Raw genomic sequence first — 22,278 nt, 5'->3', positions numbered from 1 at the left:
GGTCACTTGTTAGGATATTAATTAAGCATTTAACTCCTCAAAGCTTCGTTCATTGCCCCCTTCCCATAAGATTTACAGACTGACCATGAAGCTTGTTTTCTCCAAGTAATCCCTGCTTGGTGTGGTTAGCCAGGAAAACACGGTGAAATATTTTACAGCCGTAGAGGTGGTTATATAGGTAAAGGAATGGTCCTTAAAGCACTGACTGTGTGTCTTGTCTGTTTCTCAGGCTTATGAAAAGCGCTTCCCCACTTGCCCAGAGATCCCAGTTTTCCTGGGCAGTGAGATCCTTCGTGAATCCAAGAGTGATGATGGAGCCATTCATATCATTGAACGAAGCTGTAAATTAAATGTAGATGCACCCCGTTTGCTGAAGAAGGTACGGCCTGAGGTTCCTCATTAGTATGTACTCATGAGCACAAAGGAATCTCTGTTGGTTACTCACATGTCTCTTGATGTCCTCATTGTTCTTCTTTAGATTGCTGGAGTAGAGTATGTATTTTTCATACAGAAGAACACCTTGAACTGGAAGGAGAGAACCCTTCTTATCGAGGCCCATAATGAGACCTTTGCCAGCCGTGTCATTGTCCTAGAGATATGCAATTACTCAGTAAGAATTCCGTCTCCCACAGTTCTTTTCTCCTGTTCAAAGTGCAAGGGATGGACTGTTGCATCTTGAATTCTCTCATAGTGGCCCTCCTTTTCTTACTGCTACTACTACTTCTAATAACAACAACAACATTTGATTTGTATACCACTCTTCAGGACAACTTAACGCCCACTCAGAGTGGTTTACAAAGTATGTCATTTTTATCCTCACAACAAACATCCTGTGAGGTGGGTGGGGCTGAGAGAGCTCTGAGAGAGCTGTGACTGACCCAAGGTCACTCTGCTGGCTTCAGGTGGAGGAGTGGGGAATCAGACACGGCTCTCAGGATTAGAGTCCTGCCGCTCTTAACCACTACACCAAACTGGCTCCCATACTACCAATATGTTTGTTCTCTGACTGGTACAGTAGGTTGCAAATGAATGCCTCTTGGAGATTTTGATTATTGAAGTTGCGATCATGCATGCTTTTTTGGCAAGTTGGATAGCTTTGCCAATACAACAATTTTTTTCACTTTTTATTAGAGCTGGAATGGAAAGAGGGAAGCATCTCCCCAATTTGTGGTTCCATCCTATCCATTAATATATCTTGGAACTAGTTCTCATTGGAGTAGCAGAAACTAGAAAATGCAAGAATAGCATTCAGTTTCCAGTTCTGCCTTGATTTTTGGAGGCAGTGGGGTCCCATTTGCTGCAGCTGTGCCAATAGGTAGCCAGGTGTGTAACATATTCTGACCAGGGTCTCTATCTGCTATGTAAGCCTGTTTATCAGAGGTTTACTCCTTTGGCTTATTTGCAATATTAAAGGTAGCTTGGTCCATCTCTGGAGGAAACTAAATACCCTTTTGTGTTGGGTAAACAAAAGCCCAGATTGTGTTACTTACCTGCATTGCTGGCGTCCACTCAAGAGCTTCTCGATAGCTGAGAAGAAGCTTGGAAATGCCGCTGCTTTTGGTGACCATAGAGACTAAAACTCACAGGACTTTTAGATTTTAGTATATGCCTAGAGCTGTAGACCAATGTGCTTAAAAATACAGCTGCACTTCTGTTTGCCTGTTACTTTGGCTGTGTCTCAAAGGCTGGAGGAAGCTGGATCTAGACCTTCAGTCACTGCTGAACAGTTGTAAATTTGAGTGGGTAGTTTCAAGGAGGGTGGGCGGCATCTTTACCTACTGGCTTACTCTCCACGGTCCTTCTCTTCAGGATTTTCCCCCTTTTAGTTGAGTTTATTTTCTGTCTTGAAGCAGCAAAAGGGCTTGGCTCCACCCCCTTCTGCCACTGGCTTGAAATTATGTCATCTCCTCAGTATTTAACTCAACAGGGTGACTTGTATTTGAAGATACTCGTTCCCCCCCTATCTTGTCTAGGCCAACTGGAGGCATATTTCCAGGAAGCCCAACTATTGTTCGTAGCTTCTTGTTCTTGCTGAGTTCTGATGAAATTTTGAGCTCTTTCAGTTGTTACAGAAGATAGTTTAATGGAATGGAGCAAAGGCTCGTGTTTCTATTTTAGCTAATAGGAAGAGGAAGGCTTTTTGATTTCCATGTATTCTGTCCCATGTTTTCCTTGTCTTGTATATTTAGATACAAAATCTTCTGCCTAGTCTCTTTTATAGCACTGGATGGGTGGCTAGATTGTCTACCAGCCCTCTGCCTTACTCCTTCAGGTGTAAGGGGAAATTTATGGGAAAACTGAGGATAGATGTCCACATAAACTAGTTTGAAAAGATCCAGAGGCTCTACAAGTAAGCTGATGGAAATAAGAACCTCTGAGATATTTTTGTTGTTCCTGGATTAAACTGCCAGGTGCATCCTTTCTTTTTAAATGTGAAGATATGTTTGATGACTGGCTTCCTAGTTGCTTCTAGCATGACCACCCTTTCCAAGTTCACTTCTAAGTGTGCCATGTCTATGTCTGAGGTTAGGTTCACCCGGAGAATGAAGAATGGACATGCTTTGAACAGTCTGCATCTCTTGACATCAAATCATTCTTTGGCTTTGAGAACACAGTAGAGAAGATTGCAATGAAGCAATACACAGCTAACATCAAGCGGGTGAGAAATTATTGTCCCTACCTCTGTGGTATTGCCATGTTTCTGTCTGGAAAATGTTAGACTGAAGAAGTAAAACAGGCTTTACAAAATACCCCGTGGCATGTCCACAAGGCTGCCTTGACAGCCATTGCTGAATCCTTTTGGAGAAAAATATCTCGGGATGGGATCAGATGAGGTGGAAGAGACATTCCAGACACCATTGTGTTCTCTGGTTAGGGAATTCTGTGTTAAATTATGAGTTCAGTTTTATTACTTGTGTTTATGATCTTCTAACTTCTTTGTCCTTTCGGAGTCCCTGAAGTGAACTATAGAGATCAGGAGAGAATGAAGTTAAACTTGTAAACTGAATAATAAAACTGAAGCTCAGTCCACATAAGAGACTGTTCTGTCCTCGCTTCCTCTACTTCCCCCAAAGAGGGCCAGTTCAGCTCTCACTTGTGTTTGCCTCTGCGCAACAACACACAGGCTTGCTGAGTTTATTTTATTAAAGGGAACATGGACACAGCTGACTCCTTTAAAACTGTAATATATCTGTGTAGGTGTTGCTTACACAGCACTTCTATTTATTTCACATACTTATAGACCGCTTTTCTCACTGAGACTTAGGGATGATTACAGAGTACAGAAAGAGGGGGAAATATGCTGTCATACACTACGGGGCATCCAGTGAACAGCTAGGAATACAAAATTAATTGACAATTTGAACAGCAAACTGTCTAGGCTAGAATAGTGTGAGCAATGCAGAATAAGTGTACAAGGCACTGTAGTAGTAACTTTTCACATGAAGACATCATTCTGGTCTGTTTTGTCCCACAACAGCTCTACTCCCTCTACAACAATGCCCTCCTGAACATTCTTATTTTGCAAATTTTCTGAAAAATAATATTGTGGAAGCCTTTCTGACCTCCTCAGGCAGAAGTGGAGAAGAGTGGGGCTGAGAATGTGATTTGTTATGAATTCATACATAAGATTGGATTTGACCCAGTTCCATTAATAAAATTTTGTCCTCTGCACCACGTCATACACATTTTGCTTTGCTAGCATAGTTTCTTTCCTCTGTGATGTGAGTAGTCTGAGAATACAGGTTTTACATTTAACAAATATTCTACTTGCAGGGTAAAGAAGTGATTGAGCATTATCTGAAAGAACTAATTTCCCAGGGTATCACTTTTATTCCCCGGTGGACTCCTCCAGCAGTTGGTAGAAAAGTGGTTCAGAAGGCTCCATCGCAGCATGAGAGTAGCAAAGGCCCGGCCGAATCCCACACACACGGAAGTGATGAAGAGAGTGGTACCACCTGCCCTTCCGTAGAGGCATCAGCTCCTGACGGTACGCCCTTGTGAGCCAGCCAGCAGATCCTTGGGGCCTCGCTGGGACACTGTCAGCATTTGGCCATTCGGACCTGGAACAGATGCTACAGCCTACCATCCTTCCTTCCTCCTTTTGCTTTTTTCATCAGTGGTTTGACCTGTGTTGTGGATCATCTGGGGATCGGGGTCACCCGGGAGCCTCCTTTTCTCTGTGGTTCTCCTGCTCTCTGGCAGCTGCAGGGCCTGAGGCATTTCACCCCTCTTCTAGTGTCCTGTTAAGCTTGTGGTTTGGGAAACAAAAATGTCTTATTGCTGCCTCGTGCAGAGCCAGTCCAGAAAATTCTTTCCCTTTGTTCTCCCCTCCCTCTTGTTTGTTTTCCTTTTCGCTCGCAAATGCCTCCAGCACAGCTGCAGTCCTGTGACATGGCGCTCCTGGTACAGAGTTGAGCGGCTGGCTGGCTACACTTTGCCTGCAGGTGCCCATCTGCCTCTCTTGTGGCCCTGGGGAGAGCTCTTTCTGTTGGGTTTATTTTAAGCATTTCCACTGCATCCCTCAACCAGTAGGTTCTTGGAGTGGCTTACCAAAGGGAAAATAAATAAAAATAAAACATGCTTTTGCCTTGCTCCAGGGGGGCAAAGGTGGCACTGCAGCATTTAGAGGTTGCTCATGTAGCAAACGGTGATTGTCCAGCCTTCGCAGTGCTTGATCGAATGGCATTTTCTGTTGTAGAAACTGTGTACATAGTTGCTCTGAGATAAAAGTTGCTCTGCGATAAAAGTTGCTCTGAGATAAAAGTTGCTCTGCGATAAAAGTTGCTCTGAGATAAAAGTTGCTCTGTGATAAAAGACACTCTCTGATAGAGGGATTGCTGATCTCACTTCAGTTTGCTAAAATGTTTTCTGTTTATCATTTGGACTTAAATAGTACACTGTCTTGAGGGCTCAGGGCAGATAACTGCAACTTATGTATATCTCTTAAATCCCCCCTCATTATATAAATAAACCGCATAAATGGATCCGAGAGGAAGGGGTTTGGGGGATGAGAACAGGGAGAGAAACAGAATTTTAAAACACTGAATTCAACACATGAGACACGGAAGACTAATTGTTCTGAGAACATGGGAGAGGGAAGTGGCAGAAGGAGCAGCTGTCCACTGATGAGATGTGTGATGGTGTCTTGTCAGCATCCCTATCTGGCTGCAATATCTGGAGACATTACTACATCTATACACAGGATTAATAAAGATCTATAATAAAGTAACTTCTGGCCACTCTGGGAGAAAACCCAATCTACCACACACTGTTTAAAAAAATAAAGAATAAAGCTGCAGTTGTTTTGCAGAAAGAACCAAAGTAAGTAACAAGACTGTGTTGATCATCTGGTTGACTTGCTTCCCTTTGCTTCCCTCCCCTTTCAGCGGACAAACTGGATGCAGATTACATAGAAAGGTACCTCGGGCAGTTAACTCCCCTGCAAGAAAGCTGCCTCATCAGACTCCGCCAGTGGCTGCAAGAGACACACAAAGGCAAGGTGAGCAGCTGTGGGAAAACTTCATCCATTTGGAGCAAGGAAGCGTTAACGGGACTTGACCCACACAGCAGCCTTTTAATGCTTGATTATGTAACTAATCCCACCCCCCCCACCCCTCAAAAAAAACCAATTATTATATCTATGAAATAACACACACTTCACCTTTCCCCTTTACCCACTGCTGAGCTGGGGTAATTGTTGTATTTTAGGTTGTTGGTGGGCACAGTGATTTTATTGTGCCTTCTGAGCCATTTTTCTATCCCCCAGCCTCCGTCATACTTGCAAGATAATAGCATTGACCATCGTAAATAGGTGTGTGTTGCCTTTGTCCTTTTCCTGCCCAGATTCCCAAAGATGAACACATCCTCCGTTTTCTGAGGGCTCGTGACTTCAACATTGACAAGGCTCGAGAGATGCTCTGTCAGTCTCTGACCTGGCGCAAGCAATACCAGGTGGACTATATCTTGCAAACATGGAGGCCACCGTCTCTTCTGGAAGAGTACTACACTGGTGGTTGGCATTACCAGGACAGAGGTGGGTGGAGTTTGCTGTAGCGCTGCCATTGGTCCTGTGCCATGTCAGTCAGTGACATGGGAGAAAGCAGCTTGACCAGTCAGCCTTTTGTTGCATATTTGCCTAAGTTTTAGGACACCTCAGAGATCGAATTCTGAGTTCTGAAAAGATACCTACGCAAGCAGAAGTCTAATGATGTGAGGGATAGCGAAAGCTTGTTAAATACTTTGCTATTGCTGTTGCTATTGCTATTGCTTTGCTATTGCTGTAGCCTGGCAGTTGAAGTTGAACTGACTCTGGGTTCTTGTCCCATTTATTCCTATATTTATTTATTTTTGGTAGAATCTTCTTTTCATAGGGCAAAAATAATATCCATTCTACAGCTGTTTTGTTCATTTTTTAAAAAGATGGCAGGCCCCTCTACATACTTCGCCTTGGTCAGATGGACACCAAAGGTCTTGTGAAAGCCCTGGGAGAGGAGTCACTTCTCCGTCATGTAAGAGCCAACTTTTAAAAATCTGTATAATTTTGATAGCTTCAGTTTCTGTAGAGGGGCTACAGAAAGCGTCCCTTGATTGGTATAGTGATGCCCAAGTGGCAGGTCTTTGAAATCTTGCTAGTGGCTTCCATGAAGTTCCTACTGAAGAGATGAACAGAGATGTCAGGCCCAAATCTCGTGCCATGATGCATGGGAGTGCTTAGTTCCATTTCTGCAGACTGTGAATGTACCAGTTGCCTTGCCTGGAGGGGAAAAATGGTTTTTGAACAGCAAAAGCATGACGGGAGGGGCTAAACTCTGCCCTGGAGGCAGACACAGTCACCTGTGTCATCGGAAGAGCAAAGGCAACGATGAGCAGGGTTTGGCCTGCAGCAGGAAAACCTACAGCAGTTCCTGGGGGAGGGGGGAGAGAGGGGGGAAGGAAGTCTGTCTTCCCCTTTATTATTATTTCAAGGCTTGAAACTATGTGAGGTTATGAGTCCATGCCAAAGTAACCCCTGTCGTTTTGCTTTCAGGTGCTGTCCATTAATGAGGAGGGACAAAAGAGGTGCGAGGAAAACACCAACCTCTTTGGACGTCCCATCACGTTAGTATGCAAGGCCTAGTGATGTTTGGGGCTCCCCTCCTTCTTCCAAAATGGTCTTTACAGGTTTCCTCTCTTTCAGGTCCTGGACCTGCCTCGTTGACCTTGATGGGCTCAACATGCGTCACCTCTGGCGGCCTGGAGTCAAAGCTCTCCTTAGGATTATCGAAGTGGTCGAGGACAATTACCCAGAGACTCTTGGGAGGCTTCTGATCGTGCGTGCGCCCAGAGTGTTCCCTGTTCTGTGGACACTGGTGAGCGATGGGGCAATGGGGGACAGTGAGAATTAGTTTAGCATCTGTCATAGATATCGGGAGGGAGATCTTGCCTAACCTTTGCTATGAGGCAGTGTCGGTTTGTTTGTGGCCCACCAGAAGTCAAAAATTGCAAAGTTGAAGGGGCATTTTGACAGGAGAGCACATGCCTGGTTACTTTTCTGCCTCTAGGTTACCAGTCAGATAGCTACAGTTTGAGTTTCTTTCGTGAAGAATGTGTAGCCTTCATGCCAAAGATGCGTTGTTAGGAAATAACTAAAACACCTGCATGGTGGGAAATGCTGTTCATAGATAAAAATCATTACCTTCTTGTTCAGAGTGTAAGGAATACACCGGTGATGTTTGCAGGTTCCCTTTTTCTCACATTCAGTTTTTGAGCAATAAAGTTCTGCATAGTGAAAAGTTTGAAACAGATTGCCTCCACTTCTGTGGCGCATTATGATTTCTCTGATCAGCTCAAGACTTTTAACAAGAACGCTTTTGTACCGAGATCAGATATCAAGAATGTGCTATATTCAGTTTATTTCATGCATCAGCCCAAGACCCATAGCACTTAATATAATTAAACAGTAAAATCATCTCAGTATATACAACCAATAGAGTAAGCGTTGCAGCTTAATAAATTCCAGTGTTTCAATAACACATAACCATAGTAGCATTTAATAATAATAATAACTAGGGGTTTTTTATGGGAAAAGAGGTGGTGGAACTCAGTGGGTTGCCCTTGGCGAAAACGGTCACATGGCTGGTGGCCCTGCCCCCTGATCTCCAGACAGAGGGAAGTTTAGATTGCAATCTCAACTCCCCTCTGTCTGGAAATCAGGGGGCGGGGCCACCAGCCATGTGACCATTTTCAAGAGGTTCCGGAACTCCGTTCCACTGCGTTCCAGCTGAAAAAAAGCCCTGATAATAACTCTAAAAACACTAATAAAAACATACATCAGGACTGTGCAGAATGGAGTGTCTGCCCCAGCAGCGATTTCCTTCGCATGGAGACTCACTGAAGTCCAAAACGAAATGTCTTTTGCAAACATGACTTGTATTGGTTGGCTTTTGGGGATCAGGGTTAAAATAGCAGTAGACTGTGTTTTTAAAATGTGTTTCCACCTTGTTGAATTTTGTTTTGTGTTTGATAGGATTTTATGTGTTCTCCTTAGTTTATTGCTATGTGCCCCAAGCGTAAGTCAAGAGTGAATTTTGGTGTCAATTTCAGGTGAGTCCCTTTATCAATGAGAACACCAGGCAGAAATTCCTCATTTACAGTGGCAACAACTATCAGGGCCCCGGAGGGCTTGTGGACTATTTAGACAAAGATGTGATCCCAGACTTCCTTGGAGGAGAATGTGTGGTGAGTTGGGTTTGAAGTTGACAGCTTGAAGATAAAGGCTTCCTCTTTTGTTTCTCTCTTCAGAGTATGACATCCTTATTAAATGTTTAGTCATCATCATACTTTTGTACATCAGCCTATGACTTCCTGTTGATGTTTGACTGTAGAAACATCAAGACAGAAATTCTGCCCAAAGTTTTGGAAAGAAGCCCTGAGAAACTTTAATGACTCTTCACATGTTGGGGGGAGGGGGGGGCTCTTTCAAGTCTTTCCTTTACAGTAGAATTTGAGCTCTTTTGTGTGAAAAAGGAATGAGAGTATAATCCAAGTTCCATGCCTGGCCAAGGCCTAGAGAGGTGTTGTGCTTGCTGGAAGGAAGGCTCCCACAGCATCCTGGATACAGTGTCAGTCCAGTGGTTAAACATAGTTATTTGTAATAATCCTCCAAGGCACCCACTTTAGTACAGAACTGAAGATTTTTGCTCTCTGTACGGTGAGCAGCACAGAGTGTTTCATAAAGTCTGGTCAGGAGTTTAAAAACAGAAGTTTTCTTTTCAGACACTTAACAGACCTTTAAAACAATTTGCTTTGGCTTTCTGGGGTAAGCATGCCTGGACTGGCATGAGCACCTGACTTCCTCACCATGACGCTTGATGGCGGAAGGGGATCCCAGCTCCTCTGACCAACCTACAGGCTGCCTGGCTTGTGGGAACTGAGGCTTGCTTGCATTGCATGCTGTAGTGCTCAAACTCCATATGTTCCTGCCGGTTTGTTCCCACTCTCCTCGTTCACTCCTCCTGTCCTCCATGCATCACAGATGCCCTTCTCGGGGGGGGGGGGTCCTCTTTTCTGCTCATGCACATCTCACCAGCCCCTTTGCTGTGTTTCCACGTTCTTCCTCTTTGCTGCCGGTGCTGCTAGGCTTATTCTTGCTCAGTGAATTTCCCCAGTGTGGCAGGCAGAATAGCCCTACTGTGTTGTGCTGTGCTCTCAATCCCTCCCCCCTCTCCCAAACAGTGTAATGTGCCTGAGGGTGGACTTGTCCCCAAATCACTGTATCAAACAGATGAAGAGCCCGAAACCTCTGATCACATCCGCCTCTGGACTGAAACCATCTATCACTCTGCAAGTATCTTCAAAGGCGCTCCCCATGAGGTAGGAAGGAGTGTGGGATTTGGGACCGCTGGTTAGTAAAAGGGTTGGAAGGAGTAGCAGTCTGATCACAAGAGTCTCTGAGTGTGCAGCTCTTTCGGGCCAGGCAAAAGTCATTCAGGATGGATTTTGGATTTACATTGAAGAAAAGAAGAGCTCCTTTGAGGGTCGCGGTTTCCTTGAATTCTGATAAAATGTCCCTTTACATTCACCAACCCTCTGATCCCTGAAATGGAGAAACAGAACTCTGCTTCTCCTATTCATGGCCTCTGGAAGAAGCAGTTATCTCTTGAGATAGACGTGTGTCATGAGTTGAATTTATTTTTGGTTTAATTTGAGAGTTTTGTCGATCAGTTTGTGCTCTACCTCCTGGTTGCTGGGGAGAAGGGCTCTGATTAAACCAGCTTGAGAAGTTCATTTCTCTGGCTCAAAATAGCAGGGAAAACAGGATTTACTGAAGCACCTCCTGTGGTACGGAGCTTTAAGGACAGAGCATGCTATATACCAGGCTTGTCTGTTAGAAGAGGGCTCTGGGGAAAGCCTTCTGCATGTCTGACTGTGGCACACTTCTGAGCTGAAAAGACTCAGCTCATACAACGCTCCTTGGCCTTGCCTTAAAGACACCCACTTGACATCAGCAGATGGAACATGGGTTGATCCTGCATCTTGAGTGCTTTCTCAAGATAATAAACCTAGTCACCACCACCTAGTCACCACCTAGCTTGCATGCAGCCCAGACTACTTGTGCTGGAGCCTCTTAACAAGAAGACGACGACTGCCAGGCAAGGAGGTGGCTTGAGAAATTTGTGAACTTTTGTAAGTGGAGAAATTGGGACTCATTTGGGATTTGACAGCAGCCAAAGATAGTTAACGTATTAAAGCCAGCATTGCCATGATAGCGGTTGGTTTTTGTCTTTCCCTTGAATTTAGATAGTTGTAGAGATCCTGGAAGGTGAATCAGTGATCACGTGGGACTTTGACATTCTGAAAGGGGATGTGGCGTTCAGCCTCTTTCACTCCAAGCGAGCCCCTGAGATGAGCTGGAAGGAGGCCAGTGCCTTGACCGCTGGGGATAACATGCAGCTGATTGGCAAGAGCTGGGTTCTGGGGGTGGACTACAGCCGCGTAGAGTCCCCACTAGTTTGCCGGGAAAGCGAGAGCATCCAGGTGAGTCATACTTTTCCTCTCCTTTGGGACTTTCGTGGCTGAACTGATGTGAAGGTTGTTCCTAGGTATTAGACCATCTGGGGCCTCATGCCATTCCCTGTGTGGCTCCTATGCAGGCTCATAGCTTAGCAGCATTGGTTACTGAATAGGCACATTTGACTGATCAACTACACTGTTCCACCTCTGGGGTGCCTCCCCCCAATTCTGGTTCTGTGGAAAAGAATTTTGCCACATTTCCTGCATTCCTTTTCATAACCACTGATAGTTGCTGTTTGCATTTTTTTAGATGGAGAAAACAGGGACTTGCTAATAGGTGCCCAGTGAGCTAATGGACTATACATGGACTGAAATTCAGGTTTGCCATGCTAAAGCCCAGCATACTGTGTAACCTGCAGCATCCACATTTTCCCTGTTAAATGTGTTCCTCTCCAGACAATGGGGGGGGGGGGGAGTCTGAAAACATTGCTCTGAAACGCAGAGAGCACTTAGTTCTGTTGCACGTGGCAGGGGGCTGTGGGATATGTACTCCTGTGGTTCATGAGGATATTGGCTAGGCCTCCCCTTTGCCCCAAGTGAACTTAACACACATTCAGGGCTCCTTTGCAGATGCCTTTTTAGGGGCAGATCGATTGTGGAGGCCAAGCTTTCTTTTGTGGAGCTTGACTATGTGACAGTTCTTGTCACAGAGGAACCTTAATGAGCGTCCAAGGAAGCTCCTGGAACACAACTGGAAAGCCACCGTCTCAAAGGTTCATACCTATGGCCTGCCAAAGGGCAGAATGTTTCCTAGATATGAAATTGGGGAAGCCCAGTTAGTTGGGATGGCCTGCAGCCATCAGTGGGAATCGTACTGGCCTGTAGTGTGGCCTCTGACATATTTATCAGTTCATTGTCTGTCTTCTGTGCATTCCCACATAGGATTGTGCTCGCGCAGGCCTTCCAACTGGAGGATTTGTAGTTTATTTTTTACCACTAGAGGGCGCTCAATGCCTCCTAGGGCGCAGGCGCGGCTGTTTTCCCGCCGAAACAGCCTCTACTCGGGAGGTGCGGTGCCCTGTGCCCCCAGTTCCTCTTTTGCCGCCTCTGAGAGAGGTTCAGTAGCTGGTGCTGCTTCTTCATGAGTTTTTCTTGGCCTTTGCTTAGGAAGAAGAAATAGAGTTAGGACTCATGGCTGATAAAGCTCTATTTAAACGTTGCTCAAAATGCAACTACAAGATGGCAAAAACGGATGGGCACTCAGTTTGCCTTCTTTGTTTGGGTGAGGGGCATAATGATCAGGCTTGCAAGATCTGCCGGGCTTTCACCCTGAAAGCAAGGGCAGAGCGGTCTTCCCATTTAAAGGCAGCACTCTGGAAGAAAGCCATGGCCGTAGACAGCCCAAAGCCTAAGGCCGCGGAAGCCCCGGCCGAAAGTTCCGCGGGACAGTCAGTCCCGACCCCAACGCCCCAGCCACCTCAATCAGAGCCAGCTCCTGCTCTGATCCAAACGCCATCATGAGAGCCATCAGGTCAACCTGACTTAGGTTGGAACTGTAAGCAACCATTGGAGCCGAGATCACCTGCATGCTTGGATCCGCAGGCAGCTCAGGTCCTATACTGAATTGCTCCAGCATATGGTCAAGGCACTGGCGACCTACCAGATCTTCCTGTGGGGGAAGGCGGTGGCCTTCCACGACAGGCTTCCCGAAGATCAAAAACCACTGACCAAGGTGATAAGGGAGGAAGCCTTGTAGTTAGCGAGACACCAAATGAATGCTGGCCGGAACACAGCTGACTCGGCAACTAGGGCACTGACCTTGGCAATTGTCCTCTGAAGACACGCCTGTCTTCGGTCTACAGCATTGCCGGTTGACACCAAGAATAGAGAGGAAGACCTCCCTTTTGAGGGAAAGTCCCTCTTTTCGGAGAAGACTGATGAGTACCTTTCATAGAAAAGAAAGGATAGGTTGATGGCCAGGTCCTATGGTGTCCTCCCACCAATGCAGCAGAGCTCAAAGAAGTCCCATTATAGGCAGCAGCCTTATTACAAGGACCGGTCCTATCATTACCACCCTTATCCTGCCTACACGTATCCACAAAATCATCCCTACCAAGCGAGTCGTGGGGGCTCTTCCAAGAGGAAGGATGGATACAGGGCCTGGTCAGGCTCCCAGCCCCAGCCTGCCAAAGATCAGCAGCAGAATGTGCCGAAGCAGTTCTGACTAGATCGGGTCTCTGAGCCGGTTTTTGGGGACAGGCTGAAAGCTTATTACGCAGCCTGGTCCCTCATTACTACTGATGTTTCTTAGCATAATTGAGAATGGTTATAAAATTGAGTTCTCTTACTTACCATGTCTGCATCTTCCTGCTAAATCACCACCTGATGCATGGCCAGAACTGCTGGCTAAGTTAGAGGTGCTCATTAAGAAAGGGGCTGTGCAACAGGTCTCTGATAAACAGGACCATTTAGGCTTCTATTTGAATAAGCAAAAGGGTACAGGTGCTGAGAGACAACAGCACAGCTATATTCTACATGAACAAGCAAGGGAGGGGACAATGTCCTGACACCTTTGCCTGGAGGCCATGGCCCTCTGGGAGTGGGCCATAGAACACGGCATACATATTCAAGCGGTTCACATACCAGGCACGGACAACATGCTCGCGGAGAGACTGAGCAGGATGGGTTCAAACTCCCACGAGTGGTTCGTGGGATCCCAATACATCAGGCCTATCTTCGCAGAATGGGGCTCACCGGGCATAGGTTTGTTCGCTACCAGGGCAAAAAGGAAGGCCCCTCTGTTTTGTTCCAGCGGATCCAGGCTCCATGGGTGACGCTTTCCAGATTATGTGGTCCGGACACCTGTTTTATGCCTTCCCACCCATCCCACTAGTATCCAGGATGGTGAGCAAGATGCAGGCAGACAGAACGTCGGCCATAATAGTGACACCTTTTTGGCCCAGGCAACCTTGGTTCCATTGCCTGTACCAAATGACGAACCAAACCTTCCGGCACCTGCCCAGGGAGCTAGATTTAATCCTATGCCATGGAGTGCGTCACCATGCTCTAGACAAACTCAGACAGACAGTGTGGTTGCTGAAGCAGTAGGGCGCTTGTCGTCTGGTGTGGCGGAGGTTATGCTGAATGCCATCCACAAGGAAGTCCTATGATTATAAATGGGAGAGGTTTATGGGCCTGGCTGACCCTTTCACCCGCCCTCTAGTTCTGATTCTGGAGTTCCTGCTGGAGTTGAAGAACACAGGACTTCCTCTCTGGCTGCCATCTCAGCCTTCCATTCCTCAACTGATAGAAACTTTCCGCACCACTCTTCGGAACTGTTTATGGAAGGCCTGAATCTTTCCCCCTCTACTGGGAGAATAGTACCACAATGGTCTTTACAGCTGGTGCTGTCTAAGTTGCTTTCTCGCCCATTTGGACCAATGGCGACCTGCCACCTTAGGGAACTCTCCATGAAGGTGGCGACCTTGATCGCAGTGACATCGGCTAGGAGGGTCAGTGAGCTAGCAGCTTTAATGGTGGACCAACCTTTCCTTAAGTTTCATAATGAGAAGGTGGCCCTGAGGCCTAGGCTGGATTTTTTGCCTAAAGTGGTTTCACATTTTCATGCGACACAAGAATTGTCGCTCCCAGTGTTTTCCCCTAACCCAGGGGATGAAGCAGAGAGAGCACTCCATAGCCTGGATGTCAGGAGAGCTATCCTTTTCTACGTAGACCGTACTAAGACTGTTTGTTTGCTATGAGGGCCCACAGAAAGGGAAGAGAGCGAGTGCTCAAACTATTGGTTGTGCAGGCTATCAGGCCCTTTTACAGGTATGCCAACTTAACCTTGTCCTTTGGGAGTCCGTGCACATTCCACGAGGTCACAGGCGATGTCGATAGCATTCCTGAGAGGAGTTCTGCTGTTGGAGACCTGCAGGGCAGCAGCTTGTTTGTTGGCAGACACCTTCATGAGGCATTATGCCCTGGACGTCCTTGACAGATGAGAGACAACAGCGGGCATGGCCGTACTGCAATCCATTTTTCGCTGAAGAGCAGATTCCACCACCCAGGTGAGAAGCTTGAGAATCTCCCATGTGGGACTGCACAGAAGACGGACAATGAAAACAGGGTTGCACTTACCTGTAACTGTTGTTCATTGAGGACTTCTGTGCAGGCACACATGCCCTCCCTCCTTCCCCACTGACGCTCTTCCTGCTGAGGAGTGTGGCAGCAAGAGGAGCTGGGAGCAGAGGGCGCCACACCTCCCAGGCAGAGGCTGTTTCGGCGGGAAAACAGCCGCGCCTGCACCCTGGGAGGTGTTGAGCGCCCTCTAGTGGTAAAAAATTAGCTACAAATCCTCCTGTTGGTAGGCCTGTGCAAGCGCAGTCCCCTGTGTGCCTGCACAGAAGACCTCAATGAACAACAGTTGCAGGTAAGTGCAACCCTGTTTTTCAGGTCACTTTTGAATTTTTTTTAACTTTGATTCCAAGTTATATAGATGGCTTTCAAAATAAAATATCCTCCTTTTATATTTCTCTGACTCTTGTTTCCCCGCCTGTCCCTTTTCAGGGTTCCCATGTGACTCGCTGGCCTGGCTTTTATATCCTCCAGTGGAAAATGCACAGCCCCGTGCCCTGTGCTGGGACCAGCCTTTCCCGGGTGGATGATGTCTTGGCTTCCCTCCAAGTCTCTAACCACAAGTGCAAGATCATGTATTACTACGAGGTGCTGGCCTCTAAGGAGTTTAGGTAGGGGGGCTACTTGGGGGGGGCAATCTGTTGCCTAACTCGCTGTGGGTAATGGCTATCCAGCAGAACCGGGTTGGTCTGACGGCTGCCTTGCTTTCATAAACAAGCCTCTATAGCCTGCATCCAGCATGGAGCTGTGCTAATCTTGTGGACAAGCCTCAAGATTAATCCCAAAGCAATGCAAATGTTTTACTGCCTTGGGGACCCTATTTGGGTGGAAAGGTGGCATATCAATATTTTAAATAAATAAATAATAAAATAAGGTTTTGTTCCTGCTTCCATGCATTTGCTTGGTGAGCTCAGCCCTTCAAGGCAATGGCATTTGGACTTCTTGAGGTGTGAAGTGCTGCCTTCAGTCTTTCAGTTCCGTTGTTGACGTGTGTCATCTGGCCTAAGGCCTCAGAGGTCTTATCAGGTGAATCAATGTTGGCTCCAAATCCTGTTAGAGGTAATCCTAGGAGCCCAGATATGGAAACGACCGAAACAGTCACTTGATCTGATGCTCTGAGCATCTTTGAATACATGTAAACATGGGGAAAGCAGGACGATGCTCTGGCTGCATGACAGGCTTCCCCTTCCCACAGGATGTGTCGGAACCGACAACTAGAATGTTGCCTTTAATTCGGACAAATAAACACACCTTTTGAAGGGCAAAGTGGAGTGGAAGGAAGATTAGCAGGGGGCAAATGGGAGCCAGGGGAGCACTTCTACCTTTTCTTCTGCCACCTTTCACCCCCAGATGCTTATATACATACATATTTTGTTTATCCCACCCTTCTGGCAGGCAGATGAGGGTGACACCGTATGGGTCTTTCCTCCTCCATTTTGTCCTCACAACAACCCTGTGCGGTAGAATAGGCTGAGAGCGTGTCTGGTCCAAGGTCGTCCACGTAACTTCATGAACTGCAAACGTCTGAATCTTAGTCTGATGCCCGATCTACTACACTTGTGTTGTTTGGCACAGGGAGCACATTTCTTCATCTCATGGAGATAAGTGGCTTGGAGGAGGGAAATCCAAGTGGGGAAGAAGGTTACCCTAACCCTCTGCCCAGCTGTCATTTTCCCCTTCCAGTTCTGTGCCCCCACCCCAAAATAAACACATGTTGGAGGCAAATAACTGGATCGGGGACCCTGTGTTTGCAGCCAGCCATCTACTTCCAGCTTTGGGGTCTTGCAAAACGAGAGAGAGAGAGAGAGCTCCCGCCACTGGAACTTTCAAAAATATTATGATTGCAAAGGCCTACGTTAGTCTCTTGTAGCAAAATATCCTTGAAAGTCTCAGGATGGACGTCACGCCCACCTCTCTGTCTCTTCCTCTCCCTCCCTTGTAATCTTCCCTTTAAACAGAAATTCCAGTTTGATTTCCCTCCGTGTATCTGAGGAGGTGAGCTGTGATTTATGAAAGCTCCTGTTGAAATAAAGGTCTTCAAGGTGCCCCTGGGCTTTTATTTTGAAAGTATTATGAGCAGCTTCTTCTGCATCTCATTGAATCAGAGAGCTTTTTGACTGATCACCATGTGTACCCAGCACTAGTTCACTAGCTCTGTCTTCTGATCAGCCCTTATTTAGGCAAGTCGTATTGATTGGAGGTCAGTTTATTTCTGTTAGGATTCCTTAGACGCTGGACAGGCCTTGCAACAGATGGGAAGAAGTCAGTGCCAACACAAAAAACCCAGCTGATTGCCCCTTTTTATGCGCTTGGGTCTCATTAAGGGCATTGTGTAACAAGTGGTTCCGCTTCCTTCCATCCCAGAGGGTCCATGTCAAGCTTGGAATCTTGCAACAGTGGATTTTCACAGCTCAGCGGCGCTACAACCTCTTCCAACCAATCACAGAGCAGCTCACTCATTTCCAGATAACATCATCCAGGCAAGCATCAGACACCAAGCACGTGACTGCTGGGCCCAGATGTCTTCCTCAGGTCTGCCCTGTGGGCCGAACCAAAGAGCCAAGTGGCTGAACAGCAGTGCCTAGGGACAGCCTTTCAAGGAGATGGCAAAGAACAGCAAGTTGGAGGCAGAGATGTTTTCTGGGGAAGCTGCTTGAAATCCTTCTTTTTCAGGAATGGACTTGGGGCTTCTAAATCGCAAGGACTGGTGTTCCTGGACTGTTCGTGAACACAATCTGTGCATTAGAATGCATATCACTTTTTGCATGAATTGTACATAATTCCTGTGGTTAAAGGGCTCTCTCCTATCAGCATAACTCTTCATAACTGCAGAGCTATCTGATGTCGCCTTACCTACTAGGACCTGTAGAACTGTCTTTATGTGTAGCAAAAAACCTGGTCTAGTTTCTTGGGGCATCAGCAGTGCCACTTGGGTTTTTAACAAGGCACAAAAGTTATCTCAATAGCAGGGATAAGATGCAGTCTGCTAATATGTATATAAATGGATGTGGGAGGGGAGGGGAAGATGCACATTTCCATGTTACTTTAAGTAGAAACATATCTCAGAGTTTAGATGCCTGGATATTGCTAGCTAACTTGCTTCGGCATCCCTAAGAAGTCCCCCCCCCCGCCCAAAATATACGCAAGTTTTCCTGCAGTGCACTGAAACGGCTTCTTTCTTAAAGGAGTAAGCACTGATTCCCCTCCCCTACACTTTCCCTTTTTTTTCTCAGGTCTATGAGCAATAAATGAGTAAATCTCTGCCCTGCCCTGTTCTCAGGGTAGGAAATGGATTGCATTACAAAAGGGCTAAGCAAAGCAATATTTAATTTCTGTAGGCACAAAACTCTTAACAGTGGTGAAGAATTTTCAAAAGTAGGAACTAACTCAGTTTGGGTGGGGGATGTGCACTTTAAATGTGTGTGCAAGGGTTTGTGTGTGCATTTGTGTGTATGTATGAAACTTAAACTCTTAAGACATATTTATTCAAACAATATGAAGGTTTAAAATTAATAACTTATTTATATCATTTTATAGGTACAACTAAGCTATTTATTACGGAGCCTCCCTTTCTCTTGCACACAAGTGTTTAGTTTGAAGAGGAGGGTGGGTTCCAGTCATCTTCTGTCTTGCTCTTTTGCTGGTGCATGGACTCGTTACCCTGGGATACCCTGGAAGCACAGGACTGCACTACAAAGAATTCAGTGCACAACTCTCCATTTAATCTCTTGGATGTCGTAAGGGTTAGATGTGAATTGCTTTCGTCAATGAGGACTGGAATTATCCAGGCCCCTGATTTTGTAATAGATTAGATACAAAAATGATTGTGTCGCTGACTGCACAAGCTTCAGAGTGGAGGGGTTCGCTTTACCAAGATAGTAATTCCTATCAAGGAAAGAAGCAAGGCTTTGGAGCAGGCTTGAAAGGTTCTCCTTGACAAGGTTTATTTTTACTTTTCCTTAGTTAGGGTGGTATCTCCAGTAAATCAAGAGTTGGTCAGGCTGGAATCCAAATGCCTTTGCTTGCTTGCTTGCTTGTTCAGAAGCTCACTGTACAGCTGAGTAGAGGAGGTGAAGTCAACTAGGACCAGTCCCTTCTGCAAAGTGCGTCACAGTACTGCTGATTCTTTGTGCAAGGGGACCACAGGGAATTAGCTGCCCAAGTTTGTTTTGCATGCTGAGTTTCTAGCAGTTGTTTTTGAGGAAGTGGCTGGAACATGCAAAATATCCTTGACGGCAGAGATCCAGAGGAGTTAGCCGTGTTAGTCTGTAGTTGCAAAATAGTAAAGAGTCCAGTAGCATCTTTAAGACTAACCAACTTCATTGTAGCATAAGCTTTCAAGAACCACAGCTGTCTTTGTCAGATGCATCTGATGAAGAGAGAAGTGGTTCTCAAAAGCTTATGCTACAATAAAGTTGCATCAGACGAAGAGAGCAGTGGTTCTCAAAAGTTTATGCTATAATAAAGCTGGTTAGTCTTAAAGATGCTACTGGGCTCTTTACTACTTGACAGGGCCCTTTCTTTATGGCCATGCTTATCTGTTAATCTTTCTTTTAAAAAAATGTTATGGATAGTGTTTGGAGAGCAGGAGCAGCCAGTGGAGAAAGAGTTAAGCACACCCAAACCTGTACATCGCTGCTTTTCGGCTCCTGATGGTAGCCTTTTGAGGCCGCTTTTCCAAATGTGGAGAATGTTGCATTCAGCTGAGTATTAGTTGGGCCATTAAATGAAGAAAATTATCTGTGGAATAATGAATGATGCCACAATTAAGAGACTGCTTCTGATAATGTGCACGTGCTGTGCAATCTTTTTTTTTTTTTTAAAGCCAAATGCAGCACTTTGCCTTCTGGAGCACCACTGTGAATAGTATTTCCCAGCCATGCTGATGCTTAGAGGGACCAGAATAGTGAGGTTTCTCCTAAGAATTAAGAGGGTCGCCCATCTTAAAACATGCAGATTGTGAAGCGGGTCATGAATTGCCTCAACTACAGTGAACTTTTTTAAAGCCAGTTGTTATGCAGGTCATCTTTCAGTTATGAAATCCCAGCACTTTGCAACAAATCCCATTATTTAGAGACCTATTCTGAGCCATAAATTAAGATGGCAGTTTTACTAAGGAGCGTATTCTTTCCAACTTAATTTTTTTTTATTTTTCAGATGTCAAAGTGTCTAGGTGCCGGCCAGTGCCCCTTCATATGGTCTCCAGCCCCCGGTTCTGGAAAAGCACATCTCGTGTGAAGGGAACGGAGCTGGTGTTGTGCAGATGTGGTTATTTATTGAATCTGATTTCAAAGATTTCATAGGAAGACAAGTGGAGATGCCTTCCCAGGACTGGGGGGGTCTCTATGGGAGATACAGCAGTTCCGGAGAGCAGGGCACAGCAAGTATAAGCAGCCTTGTCAGTCCCCCCGCCCCCGCTCCCCCACTTGGAACTCACACTAGTGAAGCGTGATTAAGATGGATAGCTGTTAGTCTGTCTGTAGCAGTAGAAAAGAGCAATAGAAAAGTACCCAAATTTGTGGTAGGGTAGGAGTTTTCTTGAGCCACAAATTTTGTTAGTCTTATAGGTGCTACTGGACTCTTGCTGTTTTCTAGTGAAGCTTGGTATTTGAGGAAAACTTGGGCCCAAGATGAGGGGGCCACTTTTGCAAATATTAAGTCTTCAGAGGGCTGCATTTTCTCTTTGTTTTTCCCATCACTTGAACAGTAGAAGTGGCGTGAGTTAACAAAATAACTGTCAAAAATTCTGTCAGTGAGTCTTTCAAAACTCTATAAAGCTAGGAGTTGCTCTAAAAAGATAGATACATTTAGCTTGTTTTCCCTTGAGAGCAGCTAGAAACCAAATGCTAGAGGTGTTTTGTCCAGGGATTCTAGCCCCCATGATGGTCAAGCAGGCAGCATCGCAACCTGTTTAGATGCAACCAAATGCGTGTCTTGCTGCTTCTGAACCTTTAATTTAGAGCTGCAGCAATGATTGCATTTATTGGTTTAAAAACATGGCCCCTAATTGAGCAGACTTTGAATATTTTTTTAATAACTTTTTAATGTGTCCAGAGGAGTTAGCTGTGTTAGTCTGTAGTTGCAAAATAGTAAAAAGTCCAGTAGTACCTTTGAGATAAACCAACTTTATTGAGGCATAAACTTTCGAGACCCACAGCTCTCTTTGTCAGATGCATGCATGCACTGCAGCGACCGTCCAAAGAGCAGCCCTTCCTTTCCCTCTCACGTGCCCCTTCTAGGAGAGGGCAGCGGCACTTGCATGCATCACAAAGTAACGTTTCCCCTCCCTGAGGAACTCTTGTCTGAATTCACATGCAAATGTGTGCAGATGCAACTGGTGAAAAGGGTTGCCAACTCTGGGTTGGGAAATTCCTGGAGATTTGAGGGTAGAGCCTTGTGAGATCAGCACTTAGGGGAGGGGAAGAACTTCAGCTGCATATAATGCCAGAAAGTCCATCCTTGAGAACAGCAACTGTTCTCTGCCCTCTGGAGATCTGTTGTCATTCCAGGTGATCTCCCGGCTCCACCTGGAAGTTGAAAAGCCAAGCCAAGCGATTTGTCAACCAAGCCTCCTTCAGTTGGTTTGTACAAAGCTGCTTCTCCAGCCAAGCTGCCCAAGGAACTGCTTGAGGTGGCAGAGCAAGGAGACTGTGGACTGGCTGCAGAGGCTCACCTTGCTCCTGGCTGCCAGTGGCATGGAGGGCAGGGCCGTCTCGTCAACGTGGGGTTCAGCTTGGGCCTTGGTGGGACATGGATAGAAACAGCAGGCTTGAGTGACAAAACACCCTGAGTTTGGCAGCCCTAAGGCAAATAACAGGAGCCAATGGTCTAGTGCCGTTACGGGCACAAAGCTGCCCTGCCCTTGCACAGAGGGTTTCCGATCTAAGCACAACAGAAGTGTCAGAAGGAAGGCCTTGGTGGTTAGGTCAGGTGAGGGCTGGGGGTGGGCGGGTTGCTGGCACACCCTTGACTACAGGTGGTCAACCCTCTCAGCATCTAATCCTATCCACTTTTCTCCAGAAAGCTCCAAGTGGTATCCATAGAGCACCCTGCCTTTGTTTTGTCTCAGAGGAATCCTGTGAGGTAGGCTAGGCTGAGAGAGAGGTCACCCAGTAGGCTCATGGCTGAATGGGGGCTTGAGCCCAGCCC

The 22,278-nt window shown here is 46.2% G+C and overlaps 1 protein-coding gene across 1 annotated transcript in view; it reads left to right on the top strand.

Annotated features, from left to right (window-relative positions):
- The window catches only part of SEC14L5 (SEC14 like lipid binding 5), a 28,756-nt gene extending 11,001 nt beyond the window's left edge, over window positions 1–17,755 (top strand). Inside the window, exons 2-15 of the mRNA XM_054994919.1 lie at window positions 230–379; window positions 479–610; window positions 2,531–2,659; window positions 3,775–3,988; window positions 5,388–5,500; window positions 5,845–6,034; window positions 6,421–6,509; window positions 7,028–7,098; window positions 7,178–7,349; window positions 8,584–8,718; window positions 9,715–9,852; window positions 10,780–11,016; window positions 15,562–15,740; window positions 17,494–17,755. Coding sequence (XP_054850894.1) covers window positions 230–379; window positions 479–610; window positions 2,531–2,659; window positions 3,775–3,988; window positions 5,388–5,500; window positions 5,845–6,034; window positions 6,421–6,509; window positions 7,028–7,098; window positions 7,178–7,349; window positions 8,584–8,718; window positions 9,715–9,852; window positions 10,780–11,016; window positions 15,562–15,740; window positions 17,494–17,599 — 2,055 coding nt within the window. The 3' untranslated portion in view covers window positions 17,600–17,755. The remainder of the gene's footprint in view (window positions 1–229; window positions 380–478; window positions 611–2,530; window positions 2,660–3,774; window positions 3,989–5,387; window positions 5,501–5,844; window positions 6,035–6,420; window positions 6,510–7,027; window positions 7,099–7,177; window positions 7,350–8,583; window positions 8,719–9,714; window positions 9,853–10,779; window positions 11,017–15,561; window positions 15,741–17,493) is intronic.
- Window positions 17,756–22,278: the final 4,523 nt, after the last annotated feature.

The sequence above is a fragment of the Eublepharis macularius genome, chromosome 12 (genome assembly GCF_028583425.1).
Source record: "Eublepharis macularius isolate TG4126 chromosome 12, MPM_Emac_v1.0, whole genome shotgun sequence".
Lineage (NCBI taxonomy): Eukaryota > Metazoa > Chordata > Lepidosauria > Squamata > Eublepharidae > Eublepharis > Eublepharis macularius.
This window is presented reverse-complemented; position numbering and strand designations above follow the sequence as displayed.